The sequence below is a fragment of the Leptopilina heterotoma genome, unplaced genomic scaffold (genome assembly GCF_015476425.1).
Source record: "Leptopilina heterotoma isolate Lh14 unplaced genomic scaffold, ASM1547642v1 Lhet_174, whole genome shotgun sequence".
NCBI lineage: Eukaryota > Metazoa > Arthropoda > Insecta > Hymenoptera > Figitidae > Leptopilina > Leptopilina heterotoma.
The window spans coordinates 515156-536926 of NW_025110890.1; the positions used below are offsets into that span (position 1 = coordinate 515156).

At 26.8% G+C, this 21771-nt stretch overlaps 1 protein-coding gene and 1 long non-coding RNA gene across 8 annotated transcripts in view; one reads left to right on the forward strand and one right to left on the reverse strand.

The window, feature by feature from the left end:
• Window positions 1–17188, forward strand: part of LOC122499744 — a 180583-nt gene extending 163395 nt beyond the window's left edge. For all 7 annotated transcript variants that reach the window (XM_043608229.1, XM_043608227.1, XM_043608228.1 and 4 more), the window contains 3 exons: window positions 9467–9690; window positions 9770–11351; window positions 15813–17188. In XM_043608229.1, the coding sequence (XP_043464164.1) occupies window positions 9467–9690; window positions 9770–11351; window positions 15813–16382 (2376 nt within the window). In that variant the 3' untranslated portion in view covers window positions 16383–17188. The remainder of the gene's footprint in view (window positions 1–9466; window positions 9691–9769; window positions 11352–15812) is intronic.
• Window positions 1440–20065, reverse strand: LOC122499746. Its single transcript, XR_006301377.1, has 4 exons — window positions 19861–20065; window positions 15701–15750; window positions 2294–2380; window positions 1440–1804 (listed from the first exon to the last, which is right to left on the reverse strand). It is a non-coding gene; the product is annotated as an uncharacterized LOC122499746 (long non-coding RNA).
• Window positions 20066–21771: the final 1706 nt, after the last annotated feature.

Genomic DNA, 21771 nt, shown 5'->3' on the forward strand with positions numbered 1-21771 from the left:
AACTAATAATAATTAATTGTTACTCAATTAGTAGTACCTACTATTAATTAATTAAGTAATTAGTAAAGTACTGGGGGGGGGTATTTGAATAATAAACTGATAATAATTAATTATTACTCAATAATTGTTTTAATTATTTAATATTTATTTACTTTACTGGGGGTATTTTTATTTATTTACAATATGAATTGTCAGTAAAGAACACGTGTCTAGTAACAAAAATTGAAATGCGCTTGAAAGTCAAAGTCAAATAAAAATCAAATCAATTTACGTAATCGACCCCCTGGTAACAGTACATCAGAGTTGTTAATCAAGGAGTGGAAAATTTAAGATAATCTTGCACTTAAGTAACCTGAGCTATATTGAGATTGTATTTCACAAAGAAAGAGATTTTTTAGAAATAAAACAGGTCTTTTGCTCACCCATTAAGTTAAGTGTACCAATTACTGCCGTATATGCAGTAGATAAAAAATAATTAAAAAATTAAAATATCAAAGTATTGAGAATAATTTCAAATTTCATGCTAAGGGATGTCAAAGTAGATGCAATTTTTACACTGAGCTTTTTTTACATCGATTTTAACACAAGATTGAAGAAAAATGTTTGTCAACATTATTAAAAGTTCTACATTTTTAATTAATACAAATAAAAACTTTTTTTACAAAATGGCAGTAATTGGTTCATAACTAGTACTGACTACTATTTAATTTATAACCTACATCCAGATATCTTCTGTTTTTATTAACCTTCCGTTGACGCACATAATTCTTTATTTTTATTATTAATAAAAAAAGCCACGTCACTATCACACTGGGTCAATTGGAATCAACTTCATTATCACGATATTTAATAAAACATCAGGTGATCTTTTGAAAGAAAAATTAATAAAATAATTAATATTTACAACAAGAATTGAAATTAAGACTTTTAATTTTTAGTGAAATAAGAGGAAAATATTTTAATTCAAAAAAATTTTAATCAATAAAAAAAATTTAATTTAAAACTTTTATGTTTATTAAATTTGAAATGAATTACTTCTCATTTAGAGTAAAAATAAAACAGTTTGTCAACGAAAGATTAAAAGCGGTTTCTTCAAATGTTATTTTTATCAAAATTATGTTCTAAGCTTTTCCATTTTTAACTGTACAATCTTGTATAGAACTATACAAATTATTATTTAATAGAATTTTCAAAAAATTTAATTTTTAAACTTTTTGAAGTTAATAAAAAGACGATAAAAACTTTTTAATTCTTCTGATCATAATATATTTTTTTTAAAGTTAATATTTTTTAATTTTAATAAATAAATACATTTAGAAAAAAATAAAAAATCATTTTAAACTATTTAAAATCAAGAGTGATTACTAATTATTAATTTAACTTTTTTTTAGTAATGAATGAAATTAGATTAAAAATAATTTTGCCGTTAAATGAAACATTTTTCTGGATGTAGGTTTAAAGGAAATTAAAAATATTGTATATGTTTCACTTACCCCTCTTCTTTAGTGAATGTTGCTATAAAGTTTTTGCTTATTGATTTTTCTTCTGAATAAAAATTACTTTTTCTTGCCTAAAACTAAAACTTAATTTTCTAATTTCCTAGCTAATATAATTACATTTTTTTTCTTTTAAATTCCCTTGCTAAATAATTCAAATTACAATTTTTTCTGTATCACGAAAAATACAAAAATTATTCGTTGCACTCGACGAAAAATATTTACAATATAATGAAAGTTGTGCACTAAGTGAGATTTTCAAGATTTCTCGATGTTCCCCACATGATGACTGTAGAGAAAAAATATCTCTGCAAAAAATTTATGTTAATTAGGAAATTGCTATTACCAAAAAGTTATTTATTAATACTAATAATTGTAGATATAAAGGAAGAGTTCTATCTAAAGATTCCTACACCGACATTTACCGACACTTTTTAGCCCAGACTCAAACCATAGACCATGATTTGAGTCTGAACAAAAAAATGTCGGTAAATGTCGGTGCAGGAATCTCTAGACAGAACTCTGTATATAAACTTCTAATCACATATTTATTGTTTTTAAGACATTTTTTATACAATAACAATTTTTTAATTAATCCCTAATTATTGATAGGCAATAAATATTATTGAATTAAAGTTATTTAATTTCTCTACTATCTCTACAAATAAATAAATTACAAATCAATTGTTTTTTTTACTAATAACAATAAAAAACTAATAAAATTATGAACTAAATAATATTAATAATAAATAATAAATTTATTATTTAAAAAAAATGAGTTATGCTTTTGTACTTACTCGTATTTTGTAAACGACCATCAAGAGAGTTTAACTGAATTTCCTCTTCTTGAGAATGGGTTGCAGTTTAGAGAATCCTTGCATTTTCTATTTGATAAAAAAAAATTTTTATTTGATTATTCGAGGCACTTAATTTATAAAAACTATTAGAAATAATAATTAAAATTTAGTTATTTGGAGAAATAAAAATTTTCATGACTAGTTGCCCCACCAAGGGAGGTCAATGAACTGTGACGCAGAGGTAGAAGGCAAAAGTAATCCACAAAGGAAAGCAAAGAAGGGGAAGGGGCTCAATTTTGATTTCGTACTTTTATTGTCGTTGAAGAAAGTATAGACAAGAACGGATAGAAAACAATTTCTGTTAACAATGCCGAGGGTCAACTCTCTTGTTTACAATAAGGGATTAACTTTTCCCTCTAATTCTGAATTATTGAAAGTCGTCGACTAATGTTAAAAGTAAATAATTTTTGAAATTTTCAATAATTTTCTAATAAAATTTTAAGAGAAAAAAATTAAACTATTCAATAATCACTAATAAAATTTGAAATTTTACAAGAAAAATTAATTAAGAATGAAATAAATAATTAATTAATTAAAAAAGTAAAAATTTTTACTGATTTCTATTTTGATTTAATTGTTAATAATAAATAAATAACAACAATTTTTATTCTTAATTTATTATTTAATTTTTTAATTATTACTAGTTTCTCATTTTTAACTGCATAATCACCATTATTATTATTATTTTTATTCATTTTAACGAATTTTTTTCTGTAATAACAACTTATCATGAAATATTTAAAATTTTTTTCTAATAAATTTTAAATTTACCTTTCTATATAAACATTGCAATTTTGAAATGAATTCTCCCAACAATATAACGAAGGTCATTAACTTTCTTGTTTACAATAAGGGATTAACTTCTCTGTCTCTCTCGCTCTTTCTCTAATTCTGAATTATCGAAAAATCGTCGACAAATAAGGAAAATAATAATTTTTAAAATTCTCCAAAACTTAAGCACTAAAATTTTAGAAAAAAATGTTGCCTTAATAAATAAGAAAAAAAATGTTATTCATTATTTTTAAGTTCGCAATAAATATTTTATTACTTATTTTTATTTTTCACTGTTTTTTAGAAATTCTTTTAGTATTTTTTACTGTAACAAATAGTTTAATTTTATAACAGAGTCTTTTAATTAAATTACAATGTGTTAAAATAGAAATTTTAATATTATAAATTCTAATTTTCAAAGCAACAGAAAAAATTTACAATAAAAAATTTTTAATAAAAAGTATTGAAATAATTCATTTTAAAATTTTTTTTATGATAAAATGTAGCTTTTTATTATACATTGCTCCTAAAATGTACCTAAATTAATTTTTTTATTTAGTTTAATAATTTTTAGTTCTATATTTTATAAATTATTTGTTAAAATACTTTTAATTTTCTTTCTAACATATTTACAATTTTTTATCAACAGTATTTGATTGAATGAAATTAAATTTACAGGGCAATCACGTGACCTCGTAATCACACGACTTGGAGAAAAATTTCTTGGACTTAAACAAAATTTTTTTTTTTTTTTTTTTTTTTTTTTTTTTTTTTTTTTTTTTTTTTTGTAATTAATGAATTTTACTATAATGTATAACGAAAAATGTTGTTAAATGATTGTTTTTAGATTTGAATAATACATTTTCTCAGTATATAAAGAAATCGATAGTTTGTTTGCTTTGTTTTATTTTTTTTTAAATTAATGAATTTTACTATAACGTATAACGAAAAATGCTGTTAAATGATCGTTTTTAGATTTGAATAATACATTTTCTTAGTATAAAAACAAATTGATAGTTTGTTGCTGCAATCTGCTGCAAACAGATTAATTATTTAAAAACTTTTCTACCAACTACACTAATTTGTTCAAAAATGTTAATAACAATAAAAATAATTTTATGTATATTTCAATCGTAAAGATTTTTTATGAAAATTTTAATTGCTGTATAGCATTAAAATATTCCCTCTCTAAAAACATGCAAGATTTTTCATTTTGTATCATTTTCACACAAAACATAATATTTATTTAGAAAAATAAACTCCCCGAAAAAAACGGAAAAGAATAAAAAAATTAGCTTTCAATGTTATAGTGGAGAAAAAGTGGGAAAAACAAGGTTGTAAATTTGCTAACGGAGTGTAAAATGCACATAAAGATAAATCCACCGGAATCCTCTTTTCCAAAAAAAAAAAAAAAATGTGGGGTGAGAAAATATCGGAAACTGATCTTTACACATTCAAATGACAAAAAAAAAAGAAAAGGCAAGTGTTACTAAAGATATAAAAATGGGAGAATAAAAAATTGATCTGGTCACGACAATTTGCTTTCGGGTTTGAATAAAAAAAACAAAGATAAATGAATGGGATAAAAATAAGGCCAACGTGGGGTAAAGGGGGATAAAGAAATGAAGATGTACTAAAATGAAAATGATAGATGAAGGAACAGGAAATTACAGATGTGAAAATGATAAAATGAAGAAACTTCGCAATATTTTATTTACCTTTATTTTAGTTAATGATTTTTCAAGTTAATTACATTTTTCTCACGAGGCAAAATTATTTTTAACATTTCTAAATCAAAGGAGGAAGTAAATAAAAATAAATCAAAAATAAAAGGAGAATTAAAAAAAACAAAGAAAATAAATAAAAAAAATCGAAAACAAAAAGAAAATAAATATAAATAAAAAAAAGAAAATAAAGAAAATCAAAAAAATGGAAAATAAAAAGAAAATTAATAAAAGTAAATCCTTATATGAAAAGAGTAGATATGCAAATTAAAGGATAAATTGAAAAAAAAAATGTTTTAAATAATTGAAACAAAAAAAATTTTTAATTATTTCTATCAGGGCAATTTTCTTTTCCAGGAGAAAAGAACAAATTTTTATTCAGGGTTAAAAAAATGTGTATGTGAACCGTGTACACCAGATGTGTACAGATTATATATACTTGAACGACATCGTTTTATGAAGAGACTCTAATCCCTTTTACAGCCACCCCACCACCCCTTGGGACATTGTTACCACGTTCATCTCAAGTTATCTCGTTACTGCCTTACTGGATTCTTATTTCCAGTTATTTTATTCTTGTTTTACCTTCTTTTTTTTTGTTGCAAAGTATGAAAAAAACTTTTTTAAGCTAAAACCGTATTTTTAATTTGTAGAAATTTTTTAAATTAAAAAAATTTTTTTTTTTTATTTATATGCAATTTTTTCTTTTTCTCGTGTTACTAAAGTTTAAATAACCTTTTTACATGCCTCGGATCGACATTAACGAGCAAAAAAAGTCGCTTTAGTCGATTAGAAATAGAAAATAATGAAAAAAGAATGATATAAAACTAAAATTTTACGAAAAATAGAATTTTTGTAAAAATAAATTTTTTGTCAAAAAGTTTTTGACTAACAAGTCAAAAAAAAAGTTTTTCGATGAAATCCCAGTTTACAATTTAACGAGAGAGACCTTTTTTCTTTTCACATGACCCAGGATCTAAAAATATTCAAACTTCGAGGCTTTTATACTCGAGAAGATTCTTGAAAGATTGATTTTTTCTTTAATATTAATAAATTTGCTAGAAATACCGATTTTATAAAATTCTTTACATGTGTTTATAAACTAAAGAAAAAATTCACTACAAAGTATTTATAAAAAAAATTGCAAATTTCTTTATCCCTCGTCTTTATTTAATTATTTTTGCCAATTAATTTTAATAAATGTTTTACATTTACATAATAAATTTTCTCTCCATTGAATGTAAATATAACAATAGAAAAAGAAACGAAAACATGATTTTTTACGATTAAAGATTTTGAAAAAAAAATAAAAATTACATAGGTGAAAATTGACTTGTAAATGTAAAAATGTAAAAATGTAAAAAATACAAAGAAATGTCAAGGTAGTGATAAAGAAATCTTTAATTAAAAATGCTGATTAAGCTCTTGCTTTTTCTGTGGAGAGAAAAAAAAGCAATTAAAAGCCAAGGCTTGTCAAAACTAATTGGTGATTGACATTAAAATGTGAAATCCTCTTTTTTTCCCATTTCTCTATATCGATATTAAATTGATATATCCGTCAAGGAGCCACTGACCTACATTTATGTAAAGTATATAATATCTTTTCAAAGAAAATAAGGTCCATTGAACCGATTCTACAATACAACATGCTCTGACCTGATAATCCATCTCTAGATGCACCATATTGTATAACTTTATCTTCAAATGCATCCATCATGCAACCAGTGCAATATTAATCTTATGCTGAAAAAAGTATTTCAGAATTTTACATTTAATTTAGAAATTTTGCTATTATTGTTGACATAAAAAAATATTATGTCCGTTGACCGCAACAGTCCGCAAAAAAAGTTTGTCTGAACTACATAGGCAACGCTAATGTTCTTATAATAAAAAATCGCGGTGGTCCAACCTTGACTATGTGACCCTAGTTGTTCCAAAAAAATCCTCAGAGCTCCAACCAGTGAAAGTATTTAAAAATACGGAGACTTTAAGGACCAAAAATTAAAAATTAGGGACCATTTACGGACCTGCTACCAATTACAAAAATATAAACAGTTTGAGTCAAATAAGAGAACATTTTACTTAAAACTATAAATTAAATTTCTTCATGTTTTATAATAATTAAAGATGGCCCAGTGATAAAATCATTATTTTATATTATAAGAATATTGTTACTGTAACTTCTTCAAAATTATTTCCTTTCAATTATTATATATTCTAGAATTATTAATAAAATTTTTACAAAATTTCATTCATCGAAATTGATTCATCGAAAAATTACATTTTTCGACGAATTCGATTAAAATTGTATTAAAAATAATTGAACTTCTGCAATGAGTTTTATTATTTATAAAAAAAAAAAAATTAAATCCCTAAAAAGAATTTTATTATTTATGAAAATAATGAAATTATCGCGAACAAATTTATAAATAATTGAATTCCTGGTGATCAATTATTTTAAATAACTTATAAGAATATTATTACAAAACATGAAGATATCGATCACTCCGAGTCTTCGACTCAGAGTGATTAATATCATCTTCATGTTTTATAATAATTTAAATTTCTATAACATTTTGAAAAAAAAATTAAATTATTTACAAAAATTTTAATAATATCCTTCGCCAGAATTCATTTATTTTTACAAGTAATAACATTTTTCACATGAATTCAATTATTTAAAAAAATGTAATAAAATTCCTTGTAAGAATTCAATTATTTTCATAATTAATAAAATTTTTTATGGGATTTTAATTATTTTTAATACAATTTTTAATAAATTCCTCAAAAAATGTAATTATTTTCAAAAATTCTTTGCAAGAATTCAATTAAAATTTCACAAATAATGAAATTCGTTGCAAGAATTTAATTTTAATTATTTTTATGAATAATAACATTCTTTACAGGATTTCAATTATTTAAAAAAAAAATATAATAAAAAATCGTTACAAGAATTCAATTATTCTCTTAAATAATAAAATTCTTTACAGGATTTTAATTATTTAAAAAAATATAATAAAAATTCGTTACAAGAATTCAATTATTCTTTTAAATAATAAAATTCTTAACAGGATTTCAATTATTTAAAAAAATGTAATAAAATTTCGTTGCAAGAATTCAATTATTCTCATAAATAATAAAATTCGTAGCTGGTTTTCAATTATTTTTAATATAATTTTAAGCAAATTAAATAAGTTGTTCGAAAAATGTAATTATTTTCAAAAATTTGATTAAAATTCTTCGAAAGAATTCAATAAATTATTTTTAATAATTTTAAATTTAAAACTTTTTCAAAATTCAATTATTTTTCAAAATTCATGCTATAATGCTTTTAATATTCAATTATTATCTAAAATTTCAACTAAAATTCATTTTTAAAACAATTTTTATTAGAAAATTCTACGAGAATTCAATTATTTAAATACAAAAATAAATAATTTATTGAATAATTGAATGTTTTTTAAAAATTGAATTCTTTTGACGTATTTTAATCAAATTTTTAAGAATAATTGCATTTTTCGAGGAATTTTTTTTTAAATAATTGAATTCTGTTGAAAAATTTAATTAAAATATAGTAGATATTGAAAATGATTAAATTCAGGAAATTATTTTTAAATAATTTAAATTTTGACAGGAATTTTATTAAAATTTTGAAAAATAATTGAATTCTTACGAAGAACTTTATTAAATTTCTTTTAAATAATTGAATTCTAGCAAATAATTTTTTTAAAATTATTTTTAATAATTGATTTATTTCGAAAAATTTTGTGAAAATTTTGTTTTAAAATAATGAAATTTATGTGGAAATTTTATTATTTACGAAAATAATTGAATTCCTAAAACGAATTTTATTATTTTCGAAAATAATTGAATCCCTGTAAAAATGTTATATTATTTATGAAAATAATTGAATTATTATAAAGATAATTGAAATTTTTAAGAGAATTTTTTTTTAAGTTTTTGAACATAATTGAATCCAAATTATATGGTACAATTTACGAATTTTTCTTGCTTTTTTTCAATCAAATTACGGTCTTTACAGACCATTGTTTTTAAAAAAATGACTTTTACGGACTTCAAGCATATTTACGGACCTTTATGGGATCTACGGACTTAGTTCGAGCCCCGAATCTTCTAATCTAATTAGCTTTAACTCCTGGCAAAATATGGAAAAGTTGATGAAAAGAATTGTTACTTTTACAGACTATTTCTTGTAATCTAAGCTTTAAATAGAGAACAAAAACAACAAATAATATCAAAGGGTTCCCAAGATATTACAAAAAAAAGTCGTACCTTGTGAAGAAAAATTTTCAACCAACGATTCCTCCAATTTATCGTTGACTCAGTTGCGTTAGCTTTCCACTGATCCCAAGAAGAATAAAAAAAATCCGACGTTTCGAATCGCAGAAAAATACTGCAAGCATTAATTTTTTGCTTCCATTAATTGTTTCACTGTAAGAATACATTTAATTATTTTTCGAATCATAATTAGATGACAAAATTTTTTCATATTTGTTGAACTATAAATTTTTAATGACATTAGCATCATTTATGTCTTTTTACAGATTTAGAAAATATTTCTTCCAAGGTATAATGTGCAATTTCTTTTTTATTATAGGAATGTCAACCAGAATTTTTGCATGACCTAGTTTTAAAGATGAAAGCCTACATTTTCACCCCGGGCGATTCGATATGTCGTAAAGGAGAAGTTGCACGAGAAATGTTTATAATAGCTGATGGAATATTGGAAGTAATCAGTGAAACTGGCCGAGTACTCACAACCATGAAAGCCGGGGACTTTTTTGGCGAAATTGGAATACTGAATCTCGATGGATTGAACAAGTGAGCAAATAGTTTAGAGTAAACATATTTGTTAAAAATTCATGGAATCTAAAAAATTGTTTTTATTTTGCATCTACAGACGAACAGCTGACGTGCGATCGGTTGGCTACTCGGAATTATTCAGCCTATCACGAGAGGACGTTCTGGCGGCAATGAAAGACTATCCGGAAGCTCAAGAAATTCTTCAAAACTTGGGTCGGAAACGACTATTGGAAGCACAGAGGGTAGCGAGGGCTTTTCGACAACCAGCATCGCCGGGACACGATTCATCGGACAATAGCACTGGCAAAAGAATAGTCGATAAGCTCAAGTGCGATGTGAAAGGATTAAAGAACGTTTTGCGGAAGAGTCGACGAAACACGAGACCCGACGAGAGTCTGGAACTTCAACCACTGACGAGTAGAATGGCTCCCTTGAGACGACAACACAAAGTCGATGACAGTCAAGAGATAACGATTATTTCCGAACCTCCGATTTCGCCTCTTGGCGCTGGACTCCCATTACTGTCGCGACTCCGACTCCTCAAGGAGAAGCAGGACCGTGAGGAGAAACGTGTCCTCATGGAAATACCAAATCAAATCGTGGAACAATCTCAATCTACCATCGATTCACAACCACCACCCACTCAGAATGTTCCCCTCTTGCAGAGAATTCTAATGCTCAAATCGAAAAGTGACAACGAGGCTCTCGGCGAGCGGGAAATTATCGTCAAGGAGCCACTCCTGACAAAACCAATTATCGAGGAAAGTGAACTTGAACAGAAACAATCGTCGAGTTCGGATTTGTCCGAGGTCGCCAAGGACGCTGCCACCTCAGCCGATTATGGCGTATCGAAAAAGCCATGGCATCTGCTGAAGGACGCTTCCTTGACCACCAAGGACATGTCCCCTCAGAAGAGTCCACCCGCAAGGCGGATTCAATTAAAACAAAGTCTGACCCACATTCGACAGCAAACAAAAATGTACGCCTCCGTTGATGATCTCTCACCTGAATATTGCGGTCTACCTTTCGTCAAAAAACTCAAGATTCTAAACGAGAGACAAAAATTAGCCGAACTCGAGAAGGCAGTGAGAAGTTCAAGTTTAGATTGTGGTGAATTGGCCGAAATTGGTTTCGATGGGAACTTAACTCGAAGTCACTCCGAGGCATGTGCCATTGAATATGCAAGAAAATTGGCAAAATTAAATAGATATCGTCGTGCAATATCATCACCAGATCAATTATCACCGGAGAACGAGACACTCGAACGAAGAAATTTAAAAAGTATTCTCAAGAAATTATCAGCTGAGAGTAGAACTGGAAGTTCGGAGGTATCGGTGACGAGTACACCAGACAGAGAAAGGGCAACGGCAGAATTTCGAAGATTGATGCGTGCCCCAACGATAGAGGGCTACGCGGCAAGACACTCGAAATTATCGAAAAGCGTCACTTTCAATAAGTACACACTTCAGAGTCCACCGTCCGAGGAATCACCTAGCAACTCACCGTTGTCGAGTCAGGGTCTTTCTCATTCCCAGGACCAGATCTCACTGCCACCGCCCAATAAAATTAGTTTCCGTCCTCTGGGCAGTGGGGAACTACAAATGGTTCCTAGGCAAAAGGAAGACGACTTCTTGGGGGAACTCATCACCGGAATCAAAGATGTCGTTCAATCAAGAGTGGTAGGTTCACTTTTTAATTTATTCCCAAATCATCAAACTATCATTCACCCTTACCTGTATTACTCTACCAGTATCTTCCCTCACACAATCCCTTCCCAACTATCCCAATACATTCTTTACCCATTCGTACCACTCTTCCATTCCTTCTTTCATTCCATGCTTTCTCCTTCAACAGCCATATAATTCTTCTTTCTCTCCACGTTCTATCCTCATCAATTCTTATCACACTTCCCTTCAACATCGTTTTTAGCCTCATCACATCCTTTTTCTCCTCCTCACTACCCAACTCCACCAACCATAACTTTGCTACACCATTCTCACCCATTCCTATCGCTTGTACCATTTTAACACTTACACTGACCCTCAACCCACGCAAACCTTTACCCTCCATTGGACTTACATTCATACCCCTAATCACAACATTCTTTTTTTTATCTCTTTCCATGATCCATGACATCCACTCGCCTCGATAGTTCCTCCATTTGTATCTGCATAGACACATTCTCACTTCCTGCAACCTTTTCAAAATTTTCCATTAAACGTTCTTCCAATTCATACATTTGCCTCTACATAATTTTACATAAAATTTTCCGTTGAATCAAAATATAACATTAGCAATGTCATTATAAGCAGACTTAGATACATTGAAATTGTTATAAGACCAAACTTTTCATCAAAATGTTGTCACTGTAACCGGTTGGTCAATGTAAGCGGAGTTATTACAAACGGATTCTACTGTAAATACAGTTTTCAATACTTTACAAGAAAAGGGGAATCCAACTCTATCTTTTTACATAAGTATATAAGCAAAAGAGTTGAGAATCGAAGTTAGACAGAAAGTCGATTTAGATTTCTAAAAAGTTATCTCCATTCATATGTGAATAAATTTTCAAAAACTCTCACAAGAATTATGAAAAATTTTAACATCATTGTTTCTAAATCCGTAAATAAAATTGAACCCCATAAAGTACAAAGAAAAAAATTATTACAACAAGCCAAAAACTTTGTTATACCCTGACGATTTTGTTAATTTTAAAAATTTCCACCAAGATATTTATTTCTTTCTTTTAGTCCAAGAGCTAGCGGTCTATTTGACTAAGGTATTTAGCACAAGGCTGAAATTTCGTACGTAGGTAATTCAATAGTAATTAAAGTCAAAAGTGATGATCTGGCAGGTTAACCGCGTTCAATCTTTCTCTAAAATCGAAGCTAAATGTTAAACGTCCGAGTTGCTATTCTGTAATTTTATCTCAACTTCACCCCACTTTTACTTCGCTTCTCTATCAACCATATTCTTATCACCTCACTTTCCCTTCACACTGATTGGATGTTTTGAAAAGTAATTGATAAATCTACCTAATGAGGTTTTTGTTTTAGTTTATTTATTGTACCAATTGTTTGAAATTTCATTATTTTTAAGAAGTAATGTAACTCCTAAGAAATTAATTTGATTATCCATTTGAAGTTTGTAAGTAAATTGTTATTATTAGAGTTAAATGGGTTTAGGTGTCTAGCAAATGATCGTATCGTCAAAATATCTGTAGTAAAACAATGGAACACAATAATATTTTTTTTGAAACATTCAAACAATCACTTTCCAAATCATCCATTAGAATGTCAGCAAAACATGGCAAAATGGGAGAATTATTTAGTGTACCATAACGTACAGATGCTGCTCCAGAAATTTTTTCTCGTAGATTAAGAGGTACTTTACTAAACAGTAATTACACATCAAGAGACATTAGAACGTAATCATCCGTTATGGTCAGATTATCAAGTTTTTTTGATAAGATCAAAACTATTATTAATATGAGACTTTGGGATTTCAATATTAACCGTTAGTTCATTGCATAGGACTTTTGTCAAGAAAGTAGTCTACAAACACAGTAGTCACACCCCTCCTCAAGCCCCGTAAAGTTATACAAAAATGGATCCAACTTCAGTCAACGAAAACTTGTAGGATTTCGGCTTTTATTTTCCAAATTTTCAGACAGTAAAATTGTCCCAGATTCCTATATTAAAATAAAACGAATTTCCGTATCCATCCCAAAACAAAATCTTGAAAAAACTATTTTTTTACGTTTGTACGTAAAAATGTAAGCAAATGTCTATTGTTTGCAAATTTTTCTAGTTTATAAACGCAGATGATGGTTCTACATACCTGTCAGTTGTAAAAGAGAAAGAACAATTATGGAGAAGAAATATTTTTTGCTGTTTTATTAATTTCGAGTGAAAAATTAGTATTAGCATGAAAATGGAAAACAGGATAGAAAACTTTATGTACAAAATGAAAAATCAATTGAATCGTCAATTTCGAAAAGGGCTCAACTCGGATTTTTTTTCAAATTTCACTTTTTTGCATTATTAGATATCCATTAACGTTTTTCTAAAAGGAAAGTTCCATCTGAGGTACTTTTAGCAGAGAAAAGTATGTTTTCCTTTGCCTTTTAACCTAAGTTTGTTTGTTTTCTAATCTAATGTTGTATTTGTTTTTTTATTTGAAACATAACGGGACATGCCCTTTCGTACATTACGTACTCCTAATTCTAATAGTTACATTTGTAACATATAAAAACAAATACAATATGAAGGTTGGCGCTTCAAAAGTTTAAGTTCGGTATAGATGTAAACACCGTTGTAGTGAATCTTGTAATAATGAAAATGAAGTAATATAATAAGATATTTTTGTTTCTCCACTGAGTCCATTATAAAATTAGTTATTGTAGTGAATATTACAGTTTAATAGAAGAGTATCAATCTAATAGTATTAAATGATAAATTGTTTTTCAGTTAAAAAAAAATTTAATACCTACATTTTAAAATTAAATGAATAAATTGTTTCTCGTTAATAAAACATTTCATTAATATACTTTTTATGATTAAAACGATTAAATTTTTTTCATGAATTTTCGAAACTGGCTCAACTCTGACAACTATAATATCAATTTTCTCAAACTCACTTTTATTAAAGCACAATTCTTTTATCATTTTCTCATACAAAATAGGATCTAGTTATTACGAAAAAAAGCTGGACTCATTAAACCAAAACTGTTTGAAATACATAGTTTTTGTGTCTCCTGTAAAATTGAAAATATCCGAGTTGAGCCCTTTTCGAAATTCACGAGTCAGTTATTTAAAAATTTTTTTTTTTTGTTGAAAAATTGGATATCTATTCACAAACATTTAATCTTACAGATTCAACATAAGTACATTTATTTATACATAAATAATTCTTCTCCATAATTGTTTTTCCTCTTTTACAACAGAACAGGTAAGTAGAACCTTCATCTGCGTTTATAAACTTGAAATATTCACAAACAAAAGATATTTGCTTAAATTTTTTGTGTCCAAACCTGAAAAATTGGTTTTCTCAAGATTATGTTTTGGGATAATTATGGAAATTCGTTATATTTGAATATAGAAGCTGGGGCAATTTCACGGTTTGAAAATTTGGAAAATATAAGCCTAATCCTACATGTTTTCGTTGACCAAAGTTGGATCCATTTTTGTATAACTTTACGGCGCTTGAGGAGGGGTGTGATAGTTGGTGAAAATTGTAATTTAAGTTTGGAACATTCAGATATATTATCAAACGCTTTTTGATATGATGTTGTGATTTTGTCTGGTAGAAGGAAAAAAGCTAGAGGAATATAAATTTTTTCATGATGTCCATGAATAATAAAAAGTTGTTTAAACATTTTTGGGCAACTATAAAATTTTGTTCCATCAACAAAAATTGTTGATGGAACAATGTTAATTTAAGAATTACTTAGAAAAGTTAAATTTTGTTCAGTTGAAAATAAAACAATGTGTCATTACATAATAAACAAATTGCATAATTGTCTTAATATCGCGTTAATTGCTAATTGATTTTTAAATGAATATTTTCTTTCGATGCTTACATTTCGGAAAGAGGGAAATATGGGGGGGGGGCAGTTTGCCAGTGGGTCTCAGCTCTTAGGCAAAAATCGACCGGCAATCACGAGGGGTTTCTCACTCATGAAATAACATAAATTTCTGGTTCAGATCTTGTCATACTCTGTATCAACAAAACTACAATTATGTTAGATTTCGTCAGAGGCCGTTAGAGTCTGTCACTGAACGCGTGCGCAAATAGATAAAACGCTCAACTTCGCATGATTTCGTAAAAATCTATCAAGCAATGTTTAAATGAATCTAACGGAATCTTAAGTGAAAAGCCCCTCGGCAATCATTGTCATTCAATCTTATAAGAATTTTTTGGAAGTATTCTCCTTGAGGGGGTGTCAAAGTAAATGCGATTTTGCCATTACATTTCTAATCGACTTTGAACATCCCGTTTAGATAGATTTTTAGTTAATATTTCCTACCTTATGTTTTCCCCTGTAGGTCCTCCTTTGCTTCTCCCATTTGTAATAATCTGTAATAAAAATACAAAAGCATGTAAATAGCTTGTCAATAAAAAATAAAAATTCTCAACAGGATGAAATTCAACTGAGGTATCAAAAAGATTACACATCATTGGAGCTGGAGATTAGAAAACGCGACGAAATAATCTCCCAGCTGCAAATGCGAATAATCCAACTGGAGCAGCAAAAGTCTCGCAGTTGTGATGATTCGGACGACAGTACAGAGGCTGAGGGTTCAATGGAGGAGGACATTGTGGAGGATCGTGAGGATCATCCATTTATGCGTGACGGTTCAGTTGATACTGTTCTTTCGGCGCAGCAACCGCGCTTAAGACATTCATCACCATCAACGGATTCGTCGATTAATCGAAGATCCTGGGAGGAGCACTCCGAGGAGGAGACACTTGAACTTCAGGATCTTCCGCGATCAATTACACCCCAAAGTATTTGGAAGGAGGACGTAGCGATAGATGTTGATAGTGATTTAAGTAGATCAGATGATGATATTGCTGGTGGTGCAGCAAGGTGCAGTGACACTGATGACGATGATGAGAGTGCACATAATAATTGGGAAGTGACAATGTTGGCTCAACAACTTGAGGCAAGAAGAAAAAGTAGCGGAAGTTCGAGATCGGGTTCCTAGCGCATTAATGAATTTCTCGAAATACTCTACTATTACAAAAACACTGAGAATCCGAGGGTATGGCTAAATCCATTAGAGCGAGACGCTAATGCACCTTTTTGCGAAGACGATTGTCCTTATTTGGGTTTTAATAATCTGAAAATCTGTAACGAGACAATGATGTAGTTTCTTTGGTTTATTTTCCCAAACTTCAACTCTTTCTTTTAGGGGATTTTTTTTCTTATTTTTCCCCCAAGGGTAAAAATTGATATTTTTAAACGAATAACTAGTCTCGCTCTTTTGGATAAAAGTGCACAAAGTTTTCTTAGAAGAATACAGTTTTGTCATCTAATATTCGAAAATCTCTGAACAAAACTGCTATAATAAAAAAAATTTATACGAGCTCTATCTCTCTCTCTCATAAATAATATTGTAATCAGTGTAGATAGGAAAAATGAAAATTGCTTCTAAATTTTTGTTTCCCTTTTCTTAACAACAAAAATAGAAAATACATGTAAAAAATCGAATTCCCCCTTTACTAGCGTGTATGTGTGTTTATTAATAAAAGCTATTTTCTATGGACACGTTTTTCGTTATAGATTCCATATTTTTCTACATCTCTCGGATTTACTTTTGTACATTCCAGCGTAGAGTCGTAATAGGTTTATTATAAAAAGAAAACACAGTATTGACGGACTCGACGAATTACACTCTCTCACAACTTGATTTTTGAATTGTAAATATTCACAGGTGCCTGAAAGAATGTATTACTTGGGATATTTAGAATTTAAATGGCGAAAAAGAAAATGAAATAAAAAAGAGTCAAAGGAAGAAGAAAATAAGAAGGCTAATTATCATTTAATAATTTCGATAAAAGAGAATTTAGCCTAAAGAGAAAATATAGTGTCAGTGCAAATCTGTGCAAAAAAACTCAATTCTAATATAAAAAAAAATTTTATTAGAGTTGTGAGAATTTTTTGAGAGCAATTATTCACAAGGGAAACTTTAACAAAAAGAATGATTCTATTTTTAATTCCCCATCTATTTTATTTCACTAACAAATTTTTTTTTCCTTTGATCTTGTTTTATAATATAAGCAGCAAGAAATGCATGAAAACAAATTAATTTTTGAAAAGCTGCACCGCGATGGAATAAATTAATGAAAAATATATCATTTTAATGGAATGATTTTCAAGTAAAAAAATAAATAAAAAATAAATTCGATGAAAATGTATTACGTATACTGACCAGACCAAGCTCAATATTTCTAGAGTCTTTACAAATTACATCTACTTAAGCGAACGAATGACTTATTATGTAAATAAGATTAAATTATTGAAAGAAAAGTGTAAATATTAGCCTACGATTTATTTATTTATGAGTGAAGATGAAAGGAATATAAAATGGCGAAAATGATGCGCGAGTGGCTGTAGTGACGAATGAGTGGTTTGAAAGATTTATTAAAAAAAAAATGTTGGACTTCTTTAGAAAAAAAAGGAGTGCTTGTAATAAAGAGTGAATTATAATAAAGCGAACGTTGTTTTCAAAAATTAAGGTACATTTTTATTTATTGTAATTTATTTAGAACCCTATTCTCACTAGCAAACAATTTGTAAATTTTAAGTCTTTAAATTTTGTTTAGGGATAAATTAAAATTTTTATTTGAAAATTCTACTAGAATTCAATTATTGAAATACAAAAATAAATAATTAATATAATTCAATGTTTTTTAAAAACGCTTGTAAAGAGTTTTATCAAATAAATTTTTAAATAAGTGAATTTAATCATTAAGCCTAAAATAATTGAAAAGCGTTCATTATTTTAGAAGTTATTAAAATTTTTGTAAAACATTGAAAATGACGATTTTTTAAAAATATTATAATATTTATAAAATATTAAAACATGTAAAGTATTTTAGAAATTATATTAATTTTAATATTTTAATAAAACAAGGCAAACTCAAGAATTGTTTAACTGATTCTAGAAAGTTATTTAAATTTCTTTATTATAAGTTTAATTGCTAAAAAAATAGATTATGTTTTAATGACTTAGACGGGAAAGATGTTTATTAAATAATTGCAATTACTTACAAAATAAAATTTTTTTACCAGAAAGTAGTATTTTACACAATTTTTAAAAACTTACCTATATCCTCCTTATCCTTATTTTAATCACAAAACTTTTTTCACTTCTGATCACTTATGATATTTTATTTTTTATTTTTTTATTGTTTTGTCACTTTTCACTTTTTATCATCTCATATATTAAGAATATTATTAAGAATGATGAAGAATATTTAATCAAAAAACACGTGTTCTTCACTTTGTAATCTGTAATATTCTGTAATATTCATCATGTATCATGTATAATACTCGCACTCGACCACGTGGAATAAATCAGAACCTCAAAATTGCGCGCGCACAAAAATTTGAAATTATTTCAGTCAATAGCGACCGTCATCATTGTATTTCAACCAATCGCGACCGTCATCATGTCATTTTCACAACCGATCACGACCGTCAATCTCAAACTGAGGTCAAAAAAAATTAGCTGTTTTTCTATTAAGAATTCTTCTATAAATCCATTATTTTTAATACAATAATTTTTAAAAAAGTTCTTTCACAATTTTTAAATTCATTTGTTTACAATTCAATTTTACAAAATTTCAAAAAAAACTTTCAATTAAACTTTTTCAAAAACAATAATTCCACAGAATTTTTAGTTAAAAATATGCAAATTTCAGATTTTCAAAAATTTTAATTTGAAATCTTTTCAAAATTCAATTATTTATAAAAATTCACGCAATAATGCTTTTAATATTCAATTATAATAAAAAATTCTAACTGAAATTTATCTTTAAATCAATTTTTATTAGAAACTTCTACTGGAATTCAATTATTTAAATACAAAAATAAATAATTTTGTTAAATAATTTAATGTTTCTTAAAATTCAATTCTCATAAAGAATTTTATCAACAGATTTTTAAATAATTGAATTCTTTTGACGAATTTTAATAAAAATTTTAAAAATAATTGAATTTTATTAAAATTTTTAAAAATAATTTAACTCTTGCAACAATTTTATTAAAAATTTTCAAAAACAATTGAATACTTACGAAGAACTTTATTAAATTTCTTTTAAATAATTGAATTCTAGTGAAGAATTTTATAAAAATCATTTTAAATCAGGGGCCGACACGGACACGAAAAAAACGAAAATTCGTGTCATGCCCGTGCCGTGCCTTGGCACGACACGAAAAACGTTTTGTAATTCGTGAAATTTTTATTATTTTATGAAAATAATTAAATGTTTGCCAAGAATTTTATTAAAATTTTTGAAAATAATTAAATTTCAGAGAAGAATTTTATTATTTCTAAAGTTAATTATAATTTTGACGTGAATTTTTTTTTAATTTTTGAAGCCACGTGATCGGTTGATCAAAATAATAACCAAAAATTGTTCATTTAATGTATTTTATAACTAATTTTTAAAACTTACATTTTTATCCAAAAAAAGAATCGGTGTCCAAACTCCTTCAGAAAAAGTCGAAAGTCGCAGGTGCACACACTTTAAAATGGAGAAATAGAAATATTAATTTAAAATCTGCGGGAGAATCAGTCCAAGTTCGGCGAAGGCAGGATCAAAAGAGAACAATAATTTTCCTCGTGAGTAGCACGTGGCTTCGTTCGGCCCTCTCCGCTTCTCCCCGCCGGTAATCTACAAATTGATGGCACCCTCTCTAAACGCAACTGCGCATGCTTTCCGCCTCAACTGCCATTGGCGGAAATTCGCGCCATAATTTAAAATTTCTTGTATGGTAAAACATTTCGAAATAAATGGAAAATTTTTTTATTGGCTTAAAAAATATTTTAATAGCTTTTTATGTAATATATTCTTTTAAGTTTATTTCTCTATAAATAAATATTTAAAGGTTCAACTATTTATTTTGAAATGTTTTACTTTATAATATAATTAAAATAAAGGCGGGAATTTCCGCTAATGACAGACTGTAAATTAAAATCTAAATTTATAACCTTTATAACTTATAAAAATGTAACGTTCTTTAATTTCTATATATATAAATTACTTAAAATAGTAAATTTCAATATTCAAAAACTAATTCTTAAAAAAAATAAATATAAAATTAACAAAAATCCATTTAATAAATTCAATAAAATTGCAATTTAAAATTGTATTTTTCGAACGTGAAATTTAAATAATAATAAATAAATATAAATAATTATAAATAAATTAATAAATAATAAATTGAATATTGATAAAATATCAAAGAACGAAGAAAATAATTAACAAAAACTAAATTCTTTCAAAAATTAAAAAATTGCAGAAAACTGTTCTTAAAATTTTTATCTACTGATGATAAAATTGTACAACATCAACATTTTTCTTTAGTTCTACATCCTTGTATTTTGCACATACTAACAAAAGATAAATGAAATATTTTCCTATTATTTGATCCATATTTGATAAAATTACTCGCGACTTTATCCACAGCAGTTCAGAAGCATTTAGTTTCGTTTTTTTCTCAATAGAGTGCGATAGTTAATAGAATTAATAGTTTTCACTATTTTTTTAATTACTACTTTGCAAATAATTAAATAAATAAATAAATAATACTTAATAAAAATTTAATAATTAATTAAATATCAATAGGAATACTAATAGAATTATTAATAATAGTAATAATAATAACAATTATAATAATAGTAATAATAATAACAATGATAATAAAAAAAATAATAAATAAAAATAGTAATTATAATAATTATCTTTTGTTATAAATAATGATTGTTAGTTTTAATAATACTTTTGTTTTTTTATGTTTTGATAGATAATATTATACCTATTTCTTTATTTTTTTTTTATTATTTTTTAATTTAATAATATTATTTAATAAAACCGAGTGATAAAATCATATAATATTTTGATAATATTATCTTTATTTTTCAAATAATTCATAAATATTTTTATTAATCTAAAAAAATTATTAATATTATTATTCATTATTTCTTTGTTTCTAAAAGAAATTAGCATTTTCTAACAAACGTTTTCGGTAATTAACAAATGTAAATCCTGCAAAATGTTATCCTTTTTTTAATATGAAAAACTTAATTGTTTGACAAATCAAAATTATGCAGCTATTCTTTCCTTATTTCTAAAAAAAAAATTTAAAAATTGTTGGAAAATTAAAATTAGAAAGTAAAAAAGATTTTGCACATTTTCTGTTTCTTAATTACAGTTCATAAACAAAAGTACAAAACAAAAACAAAATGTTATTAATCAAATTTTGTTTAAGAAATTTTAAATTTATTTTGGAAAGAATATTTACAAAATTTCTATTTGTTAAAAACGATTGTAAAATTATTCAAAAACATCAATAACTTCTTTTCT